Source organism: Melanostigma gelatinosum, assembly GCF_949748355.1.
Source record: "Melanostigma gelatinosum genome assembly, chromosome: 6".
NCBI lineage: Eukaryota > Metazoa > Chordata > Actinopteri > Perciformes > Zoarcidae > Melanostigma > Melanostigma gelatinosum.
This window is the reverse complement of record NC_136639.1, coordinates 17,669,848-17,691,330: the sequence shown is the minus strand read 5'-3', so window position 1 is coordinate 17,691,330 and position 21,483 is coordinate 17,669,848. Positions and strand designations below refer to the sequence as shown.

The 21,483-nt window shown below is 41.3% G+C and overlaps 1 protein-coding gene across 1 annotated transcript in view; it reads left to right on the top strand.

Moving 5' to 3' along the window:
* Positions 1 to 11,311, top strand: part of frmd3 (FERM domain containing 3) — a gene marked incomplete at both ends in the record, with an annotated part of 46,867 nt that extends 35,556 nt beyond the window's left edge. Inside the window, 4 exons of the mRNA XM_079269927.1 lie at positions 518 to 586; positions 842 to 966; positions 9,881 to 10,115; positions 10,831 to 11,311. Of these exons, the coding sequence (XP_079126053.1) occupies positions 518 to 586; positions 842 to 966; positions 9,881 to 10,115; positions 10,831 to 11,311 (910 nt within the window). The remainder of the gene's footprint in view (positions 1 to 517; positions 587 to 841; positions 967 to 9,880; positions 10,116 to 10,830) is intronic.
* Positions 11,312 to 21,483: the final 10,172 nt, after the last annotated feature.

The window sequence follows — 21,483 nt, the reverse complement described above, 5'->3', positions numbered from 1 at the left end:
CCACAACTGGATGACTACAACGCCAGATGTTTCATCTCACCGGCTTACTTACAACCTAGCCATCAATCTCAGCAACAACAGACTAAAGGGTGGGATGGTGGAGTCTGCTGACTCAGAGTCCAGAACTCCAGTCGGCCAAACATCAGATTAACGGAGCTACTGACCATGCTGGCAGGAATCTGCCTGCTCAGCAGCACCGATTATGCAACAACTGCAAAACACAGATGAAAAATCACGTGTCTCATCATGATGTTGTCTTATCAGTGAGACTTTCTTGTCTTCAACTTGACATAGACACAAAGACAAGCGTCATACTGATTTTAGCAGCTTTTCACTGGCTTCCCGTTCCAGTTTGAGTCTTCAACACAATTTCATCCTGAGCCTGCGAGTTTAAGTAGATATTACAAACATTTTCTTCTGCTGTTTTAATCCTTTTATTTTTAAATGTTGTTCAGTAGAGTTTTGAAAAATTAAACACTTTTCTTACTTATAACGAATGTGTGTTTGTCCCTGTTAGCGGAAGAGTTTCAAAGGAGGTGATAGAAGCCAGCTCGAAGATTCAGAGAGAGCCACCAGACGTTCGCAGGTAAGGACAAGTGAAAAGGACAAACACACTGAACTCCCTTACACAGTTAGAAAATGACGCTATTGCCTGTTTGCAGTAATACCCTCCCACAGCGGGATATTACAAATACAGATCTAACTATCATCCAGTTATGGAACTCAAAATGTGCAAGGAAAGACTGTGAAACTAGAGCAGATGTGCTTTCAATATGCAAGACAACACACACCTCAACGTAACGCACAAAGCAGTCAGTGTAGTTGATGTTTGTGTTTTCAGAGCCCAGTTTGGTCAGAGTCGAAGTTTTAACTCTCTTAGCCATAAAAACCTCATCATGAACATGGAGCCACTGGTACCTGCACTGCCCTCCACCAACGAATATGAAGAGACGGCTACAGACACTGGTAGGATGTTACTCACTCTACACACACACACACACACACACAACATGCCCTTCTGCCTTAGACCTCTGGAGAGTCACATGGGTGTCCCTTGTGTATGAAGATGCACATGCACATACACAACCCTCAGACAGAAAGCGTTAATTGAGCAGCTGATGCTCCCATCCCTCCATGAGTCTTGTCTCCCTGGAGACACCAATCGCAGCACGCTAAAAATACCCTTCCCATGATCCTCCCTGAGTTTACCACCATGCCTGTGTGTGTCTTTGTCTCCTTGTGTCTGACTTTATGTTATCGTTACGGAAAACTCAATTAGAAGGCATTTGTTTGGCTCCAAAAGGTCTGTCTCTGTTTAAGGCCTTGTGTGGTTCTGTGTGCACGATGCAATCCTTTAGTTGTTGTGATTTTTCTGTATATTGGTACATGTGAATATTCAGTGTTTGCATTATAATTGCGAAGTGTTTAGCACGCATGCGCAACCATATTGTCTGCAAATTGACAGTGGACTCTGTGTACATGGGTGTGTGAGTGCGTATGCACTTCCATGAATTACACTTCTCGCTTCTGTTTTGTCCTATTTTAGCATTATTTTCTGTTTGTGTGTTATTTATTCTGCCTTCATATATGTACAGTAAAGCTTCCTTGGGTCCCTTGGAACGAACTATAAAAACAATATTTGTATTATTATCATCATTACTAGCTCCATTATTATTATTATTAGTATTAGCATTCGTATTCGTTTTATTCATAGTAGTAGTAGTAATGATCCTGAAGACAGGATTTTTTTGGAAAAGAGAAGCTTCATGTAAACGCAGGTAATAATTAATGAATTATTCATTTATTATTGGAAAATGTATTTCCCATTTCAGAGTAACCCAATCAAGCAGTTAGTATTTAAGTGTTCTTTTCCCAGTACACCACCTTCCCTTAGTAGATGTATGTGGTTTTATAGAAAGTACTCACACCACTGTGGGTTTTAATGTTTCCCTCGTGACATTTTTTGCATGTTTTCGTAATTCTCTGTCAAGTTTTTCTCTCCGTTATTAATCCTGACACTCTCCGCTGCGACCTATTATCTGATTACAGCATAAATCTTATTGTTAGTGAGGAGGAAGCAGGTAGGAAAGAACTCATGGTGAGATTACACAAGAGAAAACGAGAGCCGGGATGTAGAGAGAGGAGTTACCAGAGATGTAGAAAACATGAGAGAGGAGAAAATGGACTGTAGGGCTGAAGAGATGAGCGAAGATTTGGAAGGATGTGGTCCACAGGCTCAAGCTGGAAACAAGGATGTAGAGGAGGGAGGAGTGAGTGTGGCAAAGCATAACAGGAGAAAGTGAGGGGGAATGTAAGACAAATTTGAGGGTATATTACAGAAGAAATTAGAGATAAAGAGGTGGAAGAGAAGGTAAATGTGTGTGTGTGTGTGTGTGTGTGTGTGTGTGTGTGTGTGTGTGTGTGTGTGTGTGTGTGTGTGTGTGTGTGTGTGTGTGTGTGTGTGTGTGTGTGTGTGTGTTGCAAACAGCCTGTCATTACTACTGAGTTATGTCTGCTATGTTGTATCTTCACGCATCCATCCATCCCCTCCACACGCCACAGGACTCAACCTTTTATCCTTTCCTCCTCTCCGGGTGCCTAACTCCTTCCCTCCTACCTTTTACACACTTCCTTCCTTCCTCGCTCCTTCATTCTCACACATCAACCCGACCCGTGGCCCTTAGGCCTCCACACATGTACAGTTCAATCATACTGTTCTGCCACCACCCTCTTCAAACTCTTGATGGGCTTCTCTCTCTCTCTCTCTCTCTCTCTCGCGCCTCATCTGATAGAATTGACGGCCATCGCCTCACTTTCTCCGCCTCTCCTCCTATCGATGTCTTTCTCTCCTCTTCCCTCATCCCATTTAGAGAAAAATCAATTCTTCTTGGCTCATGGCCAAAGTGGTGCAGCAGTAATCATCCCGTCTGTCTCCGTTGGTTGCTTTGGGAGGGGCAGGAGGTAGTCATCAAATCACGGGCCTCATGCACCACTGACATGATGCAGTCTGAGTAATGGCACACAATTCAATTTGAAAATGCCTTGTGTCCTACTGCAGTTCCTGCTACTCTGTGTTGTGTGCTACTCAATAAAATATAAAACAATTTAGTTGTTTATTGTTTAAAAATGTGTTGAACTGTGCAACAGTGAAGGATTAGTAATAGGCATATTGTTAGAAATGTTTTGGATCCTACATTCATATTTTTCTGTTCATGGGTCCTATAGGTCAACCTAGAGGTACCCAGATTTAGGAAATTACAAGTTAGATGACCATGCGGAATATAACAAGTGGTGTAAATATCGGCACACGGGCCCAGAAGCTGTCAATGGCTCATGTAGGAAGGCAGGTTTTTGCTGCTTTACTATTGTAGGAGACCTCTCTCGCCCTCTTGACCGTTTCATTGCACACTTTTTGAGCAATGTTGCTTATGACACAAGTGCTTCTCTCACTTTTTGTGTGTAACAGCGAGTGCAACTCCATGAATGCCTTCAAGTAAATCATTCCTTGTCTCAGCAGTTCATCCAAAGTAGTTTGTGTCGAGAACGACCCCTCTTTTGAACAGTCAAACTGTTTTAAGAAGGCTGCTGCGAGGACTTTGGGATAAAGTGTCCTCGAGATGGTCTAGGATCACCGTCTATATTCAGAGCACTAATCTCAGCCATTAGAGGAGAAACAGGAAGCTGACCCAAGGTCAGTGCTGACCTTGTTCTGTTTGTACAGCCTGTACCCTTCTTATCTACTAAAATCCACACACACACACACACACACACACACACGCACACACACACAGTGGTCATGTTTTGGCTACGGGTATCACTCATGGATGTTCCATGGGGATTAGAGTTTATATTCCATGTCTCACATTTGATCATCACTTCATCGGCTAAACACACTAAACACAACAAAAGGCACCCTGGGAGTGATGCAACAAGTCTTCCTTTTTCCTCAAGCAAACTACTGAACAGTTAAATTCATCTTAATGCTACACTTTGTCCTTTCACAGTCTGAGTTTGCCTGTATGTAATAAAATGTTAGCTCAGAGAGATGTATTTGAGTGACTGACGTTTGTCTCTGTCTGTCGAGTGAAACAGAAATAAATGTGTTTGACAGGAGGAAAAGACAGATAAATAAAGACTTGCAGAGAGGAAAAGAGAGTGATCCACATCCCTTCCTGAGTCAGGTCTGCCCCTTTTGTAATCAGAGTTAGATTAGCTGCCCCTCTGCTGCCAGGACCACCTGGTTATATATAGAAAGTGCAGCTCTGGGATTGATCCTCCTCTAATACCCCTCCACTCTTTGTTAACATCGCTGACATTCACTGGAGGGCCAGCCATGTCTCTGTATCTCAGAGAGAGAGAATGTGTCGTGTCTCTCACCATCTCTCTCAGTGTGTGTGTGTGTGTGTGTGTGTGTGTGTGTGTGTGTGTGTGTGTGTGTGTGTGTGTGTTCCTCCCCGTCCCGGCCCCGAAGCTCAGCTGGCAGCGTGGTCAGTTGGGGTGTGGGGGTCTAACCACCGACAGCTGGGTTTGAGGTTTGTCATCAGACTGAATGATGGAGGTTCTTGAGCACAGAAAAAGCAGTGATGTTGGAGGCGGCCTCATGCAGAGCAGTTTGGAGCTGGTAGTTGGCGACCGACCCAACGCAGTCGACACCCTGAGCTGTGGGAGCCAGGGCAGGGCAGGGGGACTCGGGCTGGACGTGACCCCAGAGAGGCTTGAGGGTGAGGTGATGGAGGAGGGACAGGTCGGGCCTCTTGAAGTATTCCACCCAGGGGAGTCTACAGATGAACGGGAATCATCCATAGTAGTGTCTGAGGCCTTGAGGTGCCGGGTGAAGATAACAACACGCCGGAGCCTGCATCTACGCATAGCCAATCACACGGCGCGGGATGTTTATGTACGGCTGGTGGGACATGGGGGACGCATCGCCGGAATCAGTACTGGACTTCAGAGAAATATGCTGGAACAGAGTAAGATTGGGTGCCAAGAGGCAGAAATATGTGTCAGAAATACATCGAGATACTTCCAAGATTATTATAGTGCAGCTTTTGTTTTGCAGTTTCTTCAAGTTTAGGGGCATTCAATGGAGTTTCATTGAACCCTGTATTTCGTCAACACATCACATGGAAACTGGAGTACAGGCCTTTCCAGTGTGATGCAGCGTTAAACATGTATTTCCACATTTAAGTCAGTGTTGAAGAAATTCAACTTGCACAAAAATAAAAAATGTATGAGCTAGTTCAGCCTAGTAGTTGGGTTGCCAGGTTTGTTGTGGCAACCGCATGGTGCAAACTGTGAGCGTAGTCTGTCAAACATCCTGAGACTCTCTAGATCCCTTTAATGTTTGTGTGTGTGTGTGTGTGTGTGTGTGTGTGTGTGCTGATGAAGAGAGAGCCACAGAGAGAGAAAGATATTGAGTAGTATGCATGCACAGACATAGTGTGTTGCAGTAACTGCTGTACATACTGTATAATCCACTCTATGCACTAGAAACCGTTGATAGCTACAGTTTAAGACAATACTTTAGCACGCTGTTGCTGTCTGGATGTGTAAAATATGTGTGAACGATCCAGCACACATTTGTTGTACAACAACAGGGATTGAGGAAGGGTTTCTATTTGTAGTTTTTGATTTTATATTAGTGATCATTTGTAATTCATCTTCATCAGGTTTAGCGCTGATGCTTTACAGCTGATCCTGTTCCACTTGAAACTGTAAACAGAGAGCGGGAGGTTATTCCATCGTAGTTCGAGGTGCTTAATTAACGATGTAGTAATCCCGAACATACATAGAGATTAATTGCTAAAACTTGTCTTGAGTATCAGGGGTCTTGTGTGTTGCTCCAGTAGCCTGAGTTGAGAAATTGATAAATAGAAGAGCTGAGTAAACATACAGTACAGTGACAGCTTTATTCTTGCACACATGCACAGTCGCACAGATACATTTACTTTGGAGGTGTTTGGGTGTCAATGATGAGGTTGCATGACAAAGATGAATAGCTCTGTCAACACTTGCAAAACAGGGGAAAACCCTGCTCTGTGCTGGCACGAGTGTGTGTTTGCAGTGTTCACGGTGGCCACACAGGAATGTAGCGCCTCGTGGTGTGAAGGACCTCTTCTAAGGAGGCTAACAGAATGGGAAAACAGCAGAAACTGTGTCGTATGTGTTGAGTGGATTTCTTAATTGGGACCTGGAAAAATAAAACAGCTTCTGCTTGGTCAGGTTTATTTAGTCATGATGTGAAATGACCATTGCTGCCCTCATAGTCAGTAAATAATAATGTTGCTCTTTTCATTTACTGATACAGTGTCATTTTAGTCAGCTGAAGCGATGCAATTAAACATTTAAGTTGCGTTTGAGGAGCCATAAAAAAACAATTATTTACTGTAGTTAAGTCACTTTTGTTCTTATGCTGTGGTACCTGGACTGCACCAAGTTTGGGAATGCTGGCTTTTCTTGAAAGGAATAGAGTATATAGTTAAATAAGAGTGACATTTCTGAATAATCATCTGAGCTGTCCTCTAAAAAGAGTGTCTGATGAGATGAATGCGGGAAGGGAGTCGTGGCGTCACATTGGGACTAGCCTCCGTGTTTCTGGGGTTCACTTAACATATTCTAAGTCGAATCTCCATCCACACACCGAACTTGGCACAAGAAATTGAAACCTTTGCGATTTCAACAAAATTAAATGACATTGTGAGCACAGAAAAAAACTGCAGCTCCCATGAAAAAACTACAAGCGTAACAGTTCTTAGTCATCGTAACCTGGTGTCATGCATATCCATAAAATGTAATGTCATGTATTTAATTTCATGTAATTTCTGCTGTCTGAAGTGTCTGCAGTCTACAGGACTCTCTCCGTCCTGTTACTAAAGCATCTCTGATCAAGTAGAGACCCTTCGATGTTTAGCCTGCTCATGACTAGTGTGGTGTTTGTTGAAGGCCACCAACTTAATTTTCCAATGCAATGTATCACAGCATTTATAGCTGCTGCTATTTTCCAATGCATATCCCTAGAATAGAAGTGCCTTCAAATAACAAATATAAAATATCTTCACAGACTGCAGAGTTAAACTCTATGTGCTACATTTTGTTGTCCTATTAGGGACTTGTCGAAATAATCATTTATAATATTTTTATTGCACTATTGTATAATCTCTTCAGGGGTTAAGTTACTGATGAGCTTGCCTTGAACGTGAAGTAATACAGTAAATGAGGTGTGAGAAAATCATTGAGTGCATATATATCTTGGCTGCATCAAATGTTGATGATGACAGTCTCAATGTGTACAGATTGACTTGTACAGTTCTACAGATTCTTTTAAACATGTTTTTAACATGTTTAGACATAGATATTTGACCTCAGAAAGTTGATTGCTTTACTGACTGTTGATCTTAAGATCTAGTTTGTGTTTCAGCGGGAAAACAAACACTGTTTTTTGGATATTTAGTATCAAAACAAGTTGTTAAGCCAACGGGCTATTGCTTCCATGTGCTTTGACAATTGGTCTGTAACGGCAATAGTTGTTTTTCTTCAAGCGTATATGTCTGGAACATCTGAAGACCAGCGCCAAGACATGATTCAGGAATGTGGTTATTGTAGACTAAAGATGATTGGTCCTAGCACCGCTCCCTGGGGGATTCCTGTTATGAATGAGCAACATTGGATAATTAAAAAAAGAAAAGAAAAAAAGATCCTTAACTCAACATATGAAGCGAGCCACACAATGTACTGTAGGATAAAAGATGTTCCAGGCTAAAATGCCGTTATTAGAGTTGCTACAAATCAATTGAATTTTGAATTAGGTTTTCTTACTTGTGGAGAAGAATGCGCCAGTTCCTGTTTCCCTCTGGTCGCCAGTCAATCACAGGGCTGACGCATAGAGAAAGACAATCATTGACATTCATGCAACCTGTCTTTGGACTTGCCCCTGAAGGGCCTTTCTATTTGGAGTTTGCATGTTTCCTCCCACGGTCACAGTGCAAAGACATGCATGTTGGGATAACAACTCTTAATTGCCTGAAGGTGTGAATGTTTGATTGACTGGCAACCTTCCACTCACCCAATGTCAGCTGGGATCTGGCCAGTCCTCCTCCCAACCTTCATGGATAAGTGGGCATAGCTAATGCCATGATTATTTTCCCACCACATTCAGCCTGTGGACTCTTTTGTCAAGACAATCATTGTTAACGAGTTTTGTCATCATCGTCATGCATCGTATGTGCCATTTTTGTTGTATAATCATCTCCTCTTTCCGTATAATAAATCTGTATTCAACACAGGTCTTTCTTGCCCTGTATGCAACTGTGCACTGTGAGAAGATGAATTATGACAAATTCCTCACTGGCTCAGTTTGATGGAATATTTAAAAGCAGCAACCAGTAATGTTGAGATGTTGAACAACTAATTCTAGCTTCTGGTCTTGCTTCCCTGTTTCCAGGTTTATTGTCCCTCGCTCTCCCTCTCTGAGTTCATTCACTCGTTGCCTTTTTGCTGACTCTGTTTCCATGGTAGCTGTCACCACTCGCTCCTCAGGTTTTCCACTCCCTCCCCACGACGTTCGTCTTTAATTTCTCTCAACTCATAGTTGAATCAGTTGACATGGTAACTCTGTGTGTGTGTGTGTGTGTGTGTGTGTGTGTGTGTGTGTGTGTGTGTGTGTGTGTGTGTGTGTGTGTGTGTGTGTGTGTGTGTGTGTGTGTGTGTGAGTGTGTGTGTGTGTGTGTGTGTGATCATGAGATAGAGTCTGGATTACAGAGGTGTTCACTGAGCCATATGTAACTGGACATTTACCCCAAGCTCCAGCTTAATCCACAGCAGGAAGACAGCTGGTCTTATTTTTAACATTCACACACACACACACACACACACACACACACACACACACACACACACACTGACACACATTCACAAAAAGGTATTCATATTCAGATTCATCGTGTGCTCTGATGCATCAGTGACGTCTAAACTCATCACCTCAAAGTGAAAAGTGAAGTTCAGCTATCTACACACACACACACACACACACACACACACACACACACACACACACACACACACACACACACTCACACTATGTCACATCAGTCACTTCTTAGAGCTAAAACCTGAAATCAGCCTGCCTGAAGACGAATGAGAGTTCAAACAGTATCATGAAGTCCGTCACAGCCTGAACTGTCTTACTCACACTCACAGTCAATGCCCCCTGCCAGCCTCTACAGGCCAAATCCAACCAGATGAGAACACTTGTATAAATAAACATTTTGATGTCAACTTATAGTATAATTGTCTTCTCACATTTTCAGGGTTGAATTTTTCATTTTACATGTCAGTGTTATCTGTGGGCACTCTATCCATAAGGAATACGGGAATGCCATCATGTGGATCGAGTGTTAAACTGCAGCATAAAAATGTACAGCTGAGAGTGGCACTTTGGCCCAATTACATAGAATAAGACTGTGTTTTGTGTACGTGACCCACAAACTATACTCGTACTGTAGTGGCAGCTTATTTTACCGGCCTCCTTCGCCACTTCTTGCAGGATGTAAAGGGTTCTGACTCGCGTAGACTACCATGTCCAACTTACGTGCTCTTGCAGGCTATACTTTTCTTGTTAGCTGTCCAATGGTGAGGCTCGTAGCTCGTAGTTTTATTCCATGTAAACAAAACAAAATAGACAAAATCTTTATGCAATAAATGGAGAACCAAAATACTGCCCTTCTGCTGGCTATAACTAAAAAGTCTATAATCTGCAGTCAGAAAAATTGTTGCTCCACATCCGGCTCCATCAAAGCCTAACTTGCATCTATATTAAGTTCTCTTCAAACCCAGTGTACGATGGGATGTAAAACATGTTTCTTCTGTCTTTTTCTCTCACCAGGTGTTGTTGCTGTGAAGGACTCTGTCCACTTGTCTCCTCTCAAACCTTCAGCTGCACCTGCAAACACAGAGAAACAAAGTAATGAAGGAATCTCTGCTTTAGGCAATGACCTGCATCCTTCCCATGTTTCCACGGAAGCCTCAAATCTCCGACCTCAGACGCCCAAAGCTGAAGATGAAGTGGAGGAAGATGACGAGTCCAGCGGTGCTCTCACCATTTCTGAGCTCGTCTACAGGTCAACAGAGTTTTATTACACTGCTTTAATCAACGTTTTCATACAATAACTACATTTTTTGGTTCTCAACTTTACTATTTTGCCACAGCCGGCAGCTGTTTTCAGTGGAAAATCCACTGTACACTATATCTGCTTAGCACCAAACAGACAGACAAAGACAAAAATCAGCAACCAGCTGGTCAACATTTCGCAGCATAAGAGAGAGATATTTCCCAAAGGAGTTGGAGACCAAAAACAAAGCTAAAAGCAGGTTGAAAGGTTGAAAGTCACGAGGATAGACCACAGAATTGGCTCACGATTCTTCATATTTATCTCCAGTAAATAGTTAACAGTGGCATAACATCACAAGATGTAAATTAACAGTTACTTACAAGAGTGTAGAACACTGTTGCTGTGCTGTTATGTAAACAAAACACATGCAAATCCATCCTTTTTCATTGCTACACTGCACCTGGCATGCACTGCTCTTTTGCAGCATGCTTTGTATTTTCTTGGCTCTTGCCTCCCCATTATTGAGGCATACGTGTCTGTAGCAACACGTATCTGTGTGAATGTCTCTTATGAAAGAAGGGTTGAAACCTGCCTTTGCTGTTGCTAACGGAAGACACCAGCTCTGACATCAGCCTTTGAGAAATGTGCCTTCTTCTTCTTCTTTTGGGCGCTGGTTATTTTCTACTTATGTGTTTTCTTTAAATATCTTCCTGCTCTTCTCCAGTCCTTGCGCCAGCATGCTACCCACCCCAGTGGACAACAGTCAGGGAGGCGTCGACATGCTCTTCTCCTCTCCGGTCCAGAGCCCCGCCAGGATGCTGAGGGAGCTCCATGCCGACCCTGACATCCAGGCCCAGCTGGAGGCCGAGAGGGAGCGAGACCGGGCCTACGAACGCACCCGAATGGCTGCCAGCGGTGGAATGGGTGGCGTCCTGACCAGCAGCCTGCGCCTGCTATCGTCCAATGAAAGAGTCAATGCGTGTGTGCTGAGTGTGGTCCGCTTTGTTGCCGTGGTAATGGGTATCTTGCTCGTCACTGTGCCCACACTTCTGCTACTGCTGGAGTCAGACATTGACGTGTCGTTCCTCCATGAGATCCGCCAGACGCCGGAGTTTGAGCAGTTTCACTACGAGTATTACTGCCCACTCCGCCGCTGGATCCTGTGTAGGATCAGCATGGCCATGGAGAACCTCTGGTCAGACTGAGGAAAAGAAGAGTCACTACAAGAATGCCCAAATGTCTGTCTTAATATGTCATTCAATCGTATATTCAGTTTCAACAACTGGTGAGACAAAACAACTGTGTCTGCCAATGGGATGATGTTATTTCACTTGTTTAAGAGCAAATTCAGTTTATTTTAAGAGCATGTGCGATGGAGCACTAACAAAATTGCAACAGCATAATTCGTTAAAAAGAGGCCTGAGATGGTTAAACTGTCGGGCCTTTTTGGACAACATTACTTTTGAATGAATTAGACCCGAACAAGTAGATTAGTTTCACCTCTTTGGCAGCATAAATTGGAGTCTTGTAGAAAAGAGAGATAAAAGAGAAATACGGTTATAATCATAGGATCCAATCACTTGTTAAGACACTTTTGGCAGCGATGAACTGAAAAGAAAGGAGAAGAAAGACCGAGTGTTCGAGGAAAAACCTGTGGAGTGGAAAGATTCATGAAAATATGAAAACAAGGAAAGTTGTGGACAGAGAGAAAGTCACAAAAGATAAAAAAAATAAAGAAATAACTGGTTGGTTTCGTTTGAATAGAACTTTTGAAGGTCTGTTCACTCCTGATGCTGACGAGCTGATTCAATGACTCTTTGGTAAATAGCGCAAACCATTCTGATTGGTTCTGGCCTTCAGATCGGAACACCTGATTGGTCACAGAACCTGTCAGTCATGACGGAGTGGGCGGGGACAGAAAGAGAAATGATTGATTTGTCACTGGACGCAACAATAGCCACACTCAAAGGTACATTATATATATTTAAAAACAAAAGACAATTATTGGTAACTAATACCTATCTTAAATAAGTTGTTTTTAACGTTTTGTACATTTTTATGTGATCCAGATCTTTCAGGAATTTTTCAGTCAGAGGATCTACCTTGAGCTTATTTTAAAATTAAGAGTTTACAAAAGATTACAAAAAAAAAGCTAATTTATTGAAGTTTATCGGGGTGATGGGTGTTGAGAAATTTAAGATATATTTTTAAGACTACCGTCAGCATTTGTTCACCCGGTAGCACCCTGGGTTTTTTCCTACAGAGGCGATAGCACAAATCTTTTACACAGACCACAGATTACTACCGTTTCAGATTATGTGATGTCATTTTGGAAAGAGGAGGGCAGCAGAGGAGAGCAACTTTAGTCTGTTTGTGATGAAAAAACATGTGTTTTGTTGAACTTCTAAATGTCTTCTGAACTAAATATTAGCTCATTAATTAAGGCTACTAGTGCATCTTTCAGTGTGTTTTAAGAGAGTTTGAACATAAATGTACGAAGAAACGCTAAGGGACAAAAAGCTTACTTGTAGGCTCATGATGAAAAGTTACTTTGTCGTAATAGTGGATAAAACCGTGATTTTGGGTCATTTGTTAGTCGATGGTGTGCTACTTGTGGGAGAGCGCCGTGTGTATTCTCAGAGGGATTTGAAGTGATAGGATGGTACACTCAAAATGCCCAAAGAAACAGGTGCATATACTCCAACCTGACTGATGCTACGTGGCAAATGACGGGAAAAGTGAAGCGCTTAATGGTCTAAATCTCTCATACAGGTCCTTTTTCTGGTCATTTTCGGGTGAAGAAGATGTTGATCTGACTGAACGAATGTGGCACAGTTGGAGTACAGTTGCAGGTATTTAACTGAAGAATTTTAGTCGCTAGATAAGAATAGAAATTATTTGAAGCCAATTCTATTAAGATCTGTGATGTGTTTATCATTTAGATGACTGCAACTGATTATTCACTTTACTGAGTACATGGCAGTGACCAACAAGTTATCAGGAGGAATGTGCTTCTGGTTTGTTCACAGACATTCAGCGCTGATATGGCTGAGGGTTCCCAAAAGGTCTGGAGGGCTGTTGTCAGAGATTTTAAAAAAGCAAGGTTAAAACCCAGATTATGTTATTTAAAAAAATCTCTATTTGGTACAGAGATATAGAGATGAACTGTAGATGTGTTGGTCTTTGTAATGCAGTTTATTTTTGTGTACTTTTACAAAGTTGCGGTCACAGTATGAAAGTTAGCAGAGACTTCCACAATGTAACCTCATGACTTAGCTCATCATTGGGCTAAAGACTAAATCAGAGTCCTGTAGCTCTGATGGGAAATTGCATCAGTCACTTTTTGGAAACTTACAGCCGTCGCCGTGTGATTGGTCATCATACAGACTAGTGCCTGCCTGTTACAGTGGCGCAGCATGGAGAAGAGAACCGAGAGCTACAGAGATGAGAAATTACGTCAGATCAAATGAAAACAGATGGGGGTTTTGGGGTTTTTTGCTCAAAATGTAGTTCAATTTGGATCAACTTCTCAGGAAAGGGCATTAGCAGTTTATGTTCAAATCACAAATATATGTTTAAAAAATAAAAAAGGAAAGAAAAATGCATCTAATCACAACATGTATCCATAACCGTCATACTGTACATGTCTTGCTATTATGCTATTATGAATATCCAAACACTTTATATATTTATACCAAGTCTGTAGCTGGATATAAATATGACTGTGTTGTTGTAGCCTCATTTCACTCAGCTACATATGCATCCAAACATATCACCCAAAACGATTTTACTGTTGAGAGTAACTGCCGTTTGGCCATCATAGCTGAGCGGACTGTCAGTTGGTGTGCTACCATCAAAGAAGGAGTAGCAACATGGAGTCTAGATCGGCCGATCTTTCTATCAAAGCACTCACACAGTATTCAGGCTCTTATTTAAGAAATCTCTCTCCGTACTCTTTGGCTACTACAGAGGCCTTTGCAGGGCACATCACCATCAAATCCCTCTTACTATAATCCATCAAATGTTGCTGCCTCATGATATCAGCTGTTATGCAATGATGAGCTTTATGCATGTAGCAAATATGCAGTAACAAAAGAATCACGCTTGTTTGGGACAAAGCATTTATTTTCCTACGACAGCCTGCGCTGAGTGTCAACGCTGAAACCAAGCGAAGGGCCAAACCACTACGACGACAATGTGTGCATTTAACATCACAGACTCTGGGCTTCACTGTAGAGGATGAAGCGGATCTATTTGCACTGCTATATGATCACCCATGATAACTAACAGAGGGGGATATCATCATGAACTATCTTATTTAACTGTTGCTCCTCCAGCACATGCACCAAAATGCTCGAGTGATTCACTGTAGATTTAAAATCCGAGTTTTTCTCTGTAAAGGTGTCATGTACGCAGCTATACAGACATAGTTCGTCCCCAGCTTTGATCCTTTATTTCTGTGCTTCATCCTCCTCTAACTGACCCAGGGTATCTCTTACTCTGACCTCTCAATGCAAATCGCATGCCCTCATCTGTAAATACTGTGTTTATAGTTGTGGCAAAAACATCCATCCCTCCCTCCCTCTGTGTGTCTTGTCCCTATAAAGCGTTCTAGATTTAGGCTTGGCTGTCTTGATCATCTTAGATGAATGCATGTTTTCTGTGTTTTTTCCAAGATGAGGAAGAGGAAGTATTTTCTCTCAATAAAAAATAAGCATTGGTCATCTCAGCAGTTTTGTGACCACATTTAAAACCCCCAAATATGTCATGCAGTGTGCTTTGGGCTTCATTTTAACCATTGGCTTGACAAGACTGAATACATGCGGCTGCTAATTCTGTTAGCTTCCTTTGAGCTGATCTAAAAAAAAAAATGTCTCTGAACAAAAACAAAAACTTCTTGATGTCTGCTTGGAAAAGATAATTTTACAATCTGTTAAAGTGCAGTTCTAAAGCTTGATAGCTTCATTGCACTTTTGCTGTGTGTGTGTGTGTGTGTGTGTGTGTGCGTGTACATCATTAAAGCCGATCTCTAAATGCGAACGCTCTAACCTCATTGCTAACGGAGCATGCTATTGACTGATTGAATTCAGAAACATTATTTGTTTAGGTGTTCAGTTTTTAAGATGTTTAAAAAAAACACAGACGAGAGAATAGAAAGTAAAACTACACCTCAACTCGTTGCAAACAACAAAAAGCCTTTCAGCTCTGTGCTCAAACAGATCTTTGGCCCCATATGACACTGTAGCATTTTATTAGTTTGTCGCTCATTTATCAGATTTACAGTAGCTCTTGTTTTGAGCTACTGAACTTGAGCTCTTGTGTTTTACAGCATATATATCGACCGAGAGTACAACTTTTGATGCCTGTACTTTACATAAAACTGTGATTTAAAAAATGATCAAGATCATTCACCAGTTGATGTCATATCTGAGGTTTTACTATTACTAAGGTCCTGACAGTCAAGTATTTACAAACCTTAAATTGAATTACCTGCCTTTAATTATCAGTAAAGATAAAACTAAAACACCTGGAATTCAAAGCTGTTAAAATCTAATCCACAAATTTTGCTTTTGCATGATTTATTTAAGATTTTAAATATTTGAACTCAGGTCTACTATTATGCAAAACTATTGGACATCACATGGTAAAAGAGAAAAATAAGCTGTTGTTTATCATATTATTTCAGTGTTGTGTGGGCATGTACAGTAGCAGATTCTCTTGGTTATTTTTCATTCAGTCTCTTCATCATAAACACTGGGAGATATGATTTAAGAATAATCAGAAAAAAGAAGAAAGAAAATTCATAAATAATGACTCTCCTCTCTTCTGGGACAACCAAGCCTTATGAACTCTGTGAAGTAAATTTTTTTGAATGTTTGTATGTTATAAAAGAAAAAAATGGATTGTTTTATATGTTAATACTGCCACAATAAAGCTCCCGAATGAATATATATTGAAATAAGGCGCCTACGGTGTGGATTATTTTACATGTTTGTTTATTGTGGTCAACAAGATCAAGATGGGTTTAATCTCTGAGGCATCCAAAAACATCTCAAACCATTAACATGTATAATTATTGTACTTTTCCATAATAATCCTGTCGGGACACATTGAAGTATTCAAACTGAGATCCAAGACAATTTTTCCGAAGACTTTCTCAAAGCTATGTCTCCCTCATGTGGTGTGAAATTGAGATTGCACTTCGTGTTGGCATCTCTATGGTGATGTTTTTGTTATTTCTGGGAGTGTTCAAACCTTTGCCATTAAGACTAAACTCTAGTTCATTAGAGTCTCTTTTGGATGACAAAATGTCATGTTCTCTTTCAAACTTTTGTATCCAATAATCTCAAGTACGCTCTACTATACCTCTACAGCGGGAAACCTTTTTGGTAAGAGAGACTTTTGATAAGCTGCACTATGTTGTTGTGTAGCTGTTGCTTTATGGTTTTGGTAAAAATCGTCTCTCGATCATAGAGACAATAATAGGTCTATTGCATGATGATTCTTTTTGTATGGTGCATCAAATATGGTTGTTTTGCTTCGTCTGTTTTAACAGGACAGTGCCTCGGTGTAAAACATTAGTGTGTGCAGTCTGATCGTCAATTTCCTGGAAGGAAAGAGAATGCATGAACACTATGTGACATCGTAAGAATAAGGAAAGTAATGCTGCACCACAAAATGAGTGTATGCCAATGGATACATCTCATGAACTTGAGCCACAAAAGACTTTCCGGGCAGCAAATCCAACTAGAAAATGCATTTCCTGCTGAAAATGCGTTGGAATGCTGAAAGCTGAAATGAATCTCAAAAACATTGCTGAAAATAGATATCCAATTCTCTCCTCAAAGAGCTGAACATTTTGATATTCGAACGGTTTCTGTAGCTTAAAAGAATTCCAGCAGTAGTGATATTTGTTGTAGTAGTAGTAGTAGTAGAAGTATTATTTGCAGTATAAGTATGAGTAGCATTTGAATAAGTACTAGTTGTAGCAGTAGTGATATTTGTAGTAGCAGTAGTAGTAGAAGTTGTCGTCGAAGTATTTGTAATTAGAAGAAGTAGTAGAAGTCGTAGTATCAGCAGTCGTACTAATAGCTGTAGTAGTATTAGTACTGGTTATTAGTACTGGTAGTAGCAGGAATAGCAGTATTAGCAGTTGTGGTATCAGTAATAATAGTAGTGGTAGTGGTAGTAATAGCAGTAGTGGTAGTAATACTATTTATGGTAGCAGTAATAGCAATAGCAGGAATAGTAGCAACAGCAAAAGTTGAATTAGTAGTAGTAGTAGTAATACTAGAAATATTAGCAATAGTAGTAGTTGTCACAGTATTAGTAAGAGCATTCATTATTTCAACAAAAAAAGCCTAATTTTGAGCTAAACGTTTACATACAGTTAATCCATGAGGCTTTTATTTTGAAAGGGTGGGACTGGGTGGGGGAGGGGGAGAGGAGACATAATCATCATGTTTGACACACATAAACAGAGGTTATTAAATGACAGGCTTCATCACAAGCAGTTCAGTTAGAATTCACTCTCTGGGGCTTTTATTTTGAAATGGGGTGTGGGGTGTGGGGGAGAAGGGGAGAGGAGACAGAATCATAATGTTCGATAAACACAAACCGGTTATTAAATGACAGGCTCATCACAAGCATTTCAGTTAGGATTTATTCTGTGGGGCTTTTATTTAAAAATGGCGTGTGTGTGTGGGGGGGGGGGGTGGAGGAGGGTGGAAAGACCTCTAAAGATCCCTAAGACCTGAAAGACTGTATGAGAGAGAGAGACACACAGAGCGAGAGAGAGAAGAAAGAATGAGTGAGAGAGAGAGCGAGAAGAAAGAAAGAGAGAGAGAGAGAGAAGAAAGAGAGAGAGAGCGAGAAGAAAGAATGAGTGAGAGAGAGCGAGAAGAAAGAATGAGTGAGTGAGTGAGTGAGTGAGTGAGTGAGAGAGAAAGAGAGAGAGAGAGAAGAAAGAAAAAGAGAGAGCGAGAAGAAAGAATGAGAGAGAGAGAGAGAAGAAAGAATGAGTGAGTGAGTGAGTGAGTGAGAGAGAGAGAGAGAGAGAGAGAGAAGAAAGAATGAGTGAGTGAGAGAGAGAAGAAAGAATGAGTGAGTGAGAGAGAGTAGAAAGAATGAGTGAGAGAGAGAGAGAGGAAAGAATTCGTGAGAGAGCGAGAGAGAGAGAGAAGAAAGAATTTGTGAGAGAGCGAGAGAGAGAAGAAAGAATTAGTGAGAAAGAGAGAGAGTGAGAGAGAGCGAGAGAAGAAATAATTAGTGAGAGAGAGAGAGAAGAAAGAATTAGTGAGAGAGAGAGAGCGAGAGAGAGAAGAAAGAATTAGTGAGAGAGAGAGAGTGAGAGAGAGAGAGAGAGGGGAAAGAATTAGTGGGAGAGAGAGAGAGAAGAAAGAATTAGTGAGAGAGATAAATGGCTTCAATTTTAAAGTTAAAAATATTATTGATGCCATTGCACCCACTAAAGTGAAGGTTGTCTCGGGTAAGCAAAGATCTCCTTGGAGAAATGCTACGCTGGTCAGAATAGAGAAACGAGAGTGTCGGAAAGCTGAGCGCAGGTGGCGAAAAACGAATCTCCAGGTTCACTGTGACATCTATAAAGAGAGACTTCGCAATTATAATTTGGAACTTAGAAATGCAAGGCAGTCATTCTTCTCTGACATCATAACCAAAAACAAGAACAATACACGCGCCTTATTTGCTAACGTCGACAGGCTAACAAACCCTCCAGTGTCGGTAGCTGCTGAACTCCAATCCACCTGGGCATGCAATCAATTTGCCACCTTTTTTACTGACAAAATTCAGAAAATTAGACAAGCAGTCAGTGCCTCCACATCAACCACAGGATCTGTGTTGTCCCGATCTAACATCCATTCAAATATTCATTCAATCAACCTTAGAAGCCTAGAAGACATCATACAACATCTGAAGTCATCCTCCTGCTGCTTGGATATTCTACCAACACACTTTTTCAAAAATATTTCAAACTGCATGAGCACTGATCTTTTACAAATTGTAAACACATCCCTTCTCTCAGGTGTCTTCCCACAAGCCCTAAAAACTGCAGTTATTAAACCACTCCTAAAGAAAGCTAGTTTAGACTCCGCAATGATGAAAAATTATAGGCCAATATCAAACCTCCCATTTTTAAGTAAAATAATTGAAAAAGCGGTTTTCCAACAGCTGACCGACTTCTTGGCCGTAAATAACTGCTTTTATGTTTTCCAGTCAGGCTTTCGACAGCACCACAGCACTGAAACTGCTCTTGTTAAGGTCTTCAACGACATCCACTTGAACATAGACAATGGCAGAAGTTCAGTCTTAGTGTTACTAGATCTCAGTGCTGCATTCGACACGGTCGACCATGCCATACTCCTAGAAAGACTAAAAATCTGGGTGGGACTCTCTGGCACAGCACTTAACTGGTTTGAATCCTACTTGAAGGGCCGAGAATACTTTGTGTCTGTAGCTGATTACACATCAGAGCTGACTAAAATGACATGTGGTGTTCCCCAAGGTTCAATACTGGGGCCTCTTCTGTTCAACATCTACATGCTTCCACTAGCTCAGATTATGGAAAACAACAAAGTGTGTTATCATAATTATGCAGACGACACACAAATCTACATAACTATGTCACCAGGGGACTATAATCCCATACAAGGGCTGGGTAACTGCATTGAACAAATCAACAACTGGATGTGCCAGAATTTTCTTCAATTAAACAAAGATAAAACAGAAGTAATTGTTTTTGGTACCAAGGACGAACAATTGAAAATCACCGCTCAGCTTCAGTCACTGATGTTAAAACCCACAAACCAAGCCAGAAATCTAGGTGTAGTTATGGATTCAGACCTCAACCTGAACAGCCATATCAAGACAATTACAAAATCAGCCTACTATCACCTGAAGAATATATCAAGGATTAGAGGATTTATGTCTCAACAGGATTTGGAAAAACTTGTCCATGCATTTATCTTCAGCAGACTGGACTACTGTAACGGTGTGTTTACAGGTCTCTGTAAAAAATCCATCAGAAAGCTGCAGCTGATTCAGAACGCTGCAGCTTGAGTCCTCACTAAGACCAGGAGGGTGGACCACATCACTCCAGTTCTGAGGTCTTTGCACTGGCTTCCTGTCCAACAAAGAATTGACTTTAAAATCCTGCTGTTGGTTTACAAAGCACTGAATGGTTTGGGACCAAAATACATCTCCGATCTGCTACTACCTTATGAACCATCCCGACCCCTTAGGTCGTCTGGGGCCGGTCTACTTTCTGTTCCCAGAGTCAGAACGAAACATGGAGAAGCCGCGTTCAGTTTTTCTGCACCACATATCTGGAACAAAGTCCCAGAAAGCTGCAGGTCTGCTGAGACCCTCAGCTCATTTAAATCAAGATTGAAGACCTGTTTGCTGCTGCCTTTAATTGAACCACGTTCAATTCATATATTAATCAATTTACTGCATTTCACTAATGAATTTTATTTCTTACACTGTTTAATTGTTTTTGAAATCTCCTTTTCTTTTGCCTTATGTTTTGATGCTTTTAATGGTTTTATGTGAAGCACTTTGAATTACCTTGTTGAAATGTGCTATACAAATAAACTTGCCTTGCCAAGTCCAATAAGAGTGTTTGATAGTCTCAAAGATTTTTTTCCTGGCCTTTCAAACAGTGGTAAAGCAGTGTAACCAGAGTTCACTGATGCCCTTAATTTTACTAAGTCCTCATTTTGGAGGAAGTTAAACATGTTTGCCACCATGAATTTGAAAAAAAACAGGCAGTGTTTTGATAAGGTGTTGGGCCAATGAAAACCATCTTCTAAAAATATTCCCCCATTTGGCGCAATAATGGTTAAGGTGGAGAATGCTGTTCAACATTTCCCATAGGTGTTCCATTGGGTTGACATCTGGTAACCGTCTGTCAGACATATCGGTTGAACATAGAATTTTTATTAAATTAACATGGTTGCCTTCAATAATTAAGATTCGTCAGCGGAGGAGAAACTGCAGAAGCTGGAGATTTGCAGTTGTTGCAATAGATGACCCTGGGATCAAAGTTTGGGAAAGCAGTCAGAAAGGCTTTTCCGGCACCTGGAAACAGACTGCAAGCTCGCTAAGGGATGACTTTATGTTCGCGAGCGCAGCCAGGACCGGATCTTCTTCCTGAAGAGCGGCATACGGCAGGGGTCTTGCTCTTTTAGCCGTGGTGCTATCAGTGGATGCGAAAGCATGAGCGATGGTGGCGGGGAGACGATAATTCTGCCTGGATGTACTTTTCGGCGGACTAGGGAGAGTCGCGACAGGAGGAACTACGGCCTGATCTTTAGCATTTGCGCTGAAAAACTGAAGGTCTTCGTGACTTGCCCCAAGG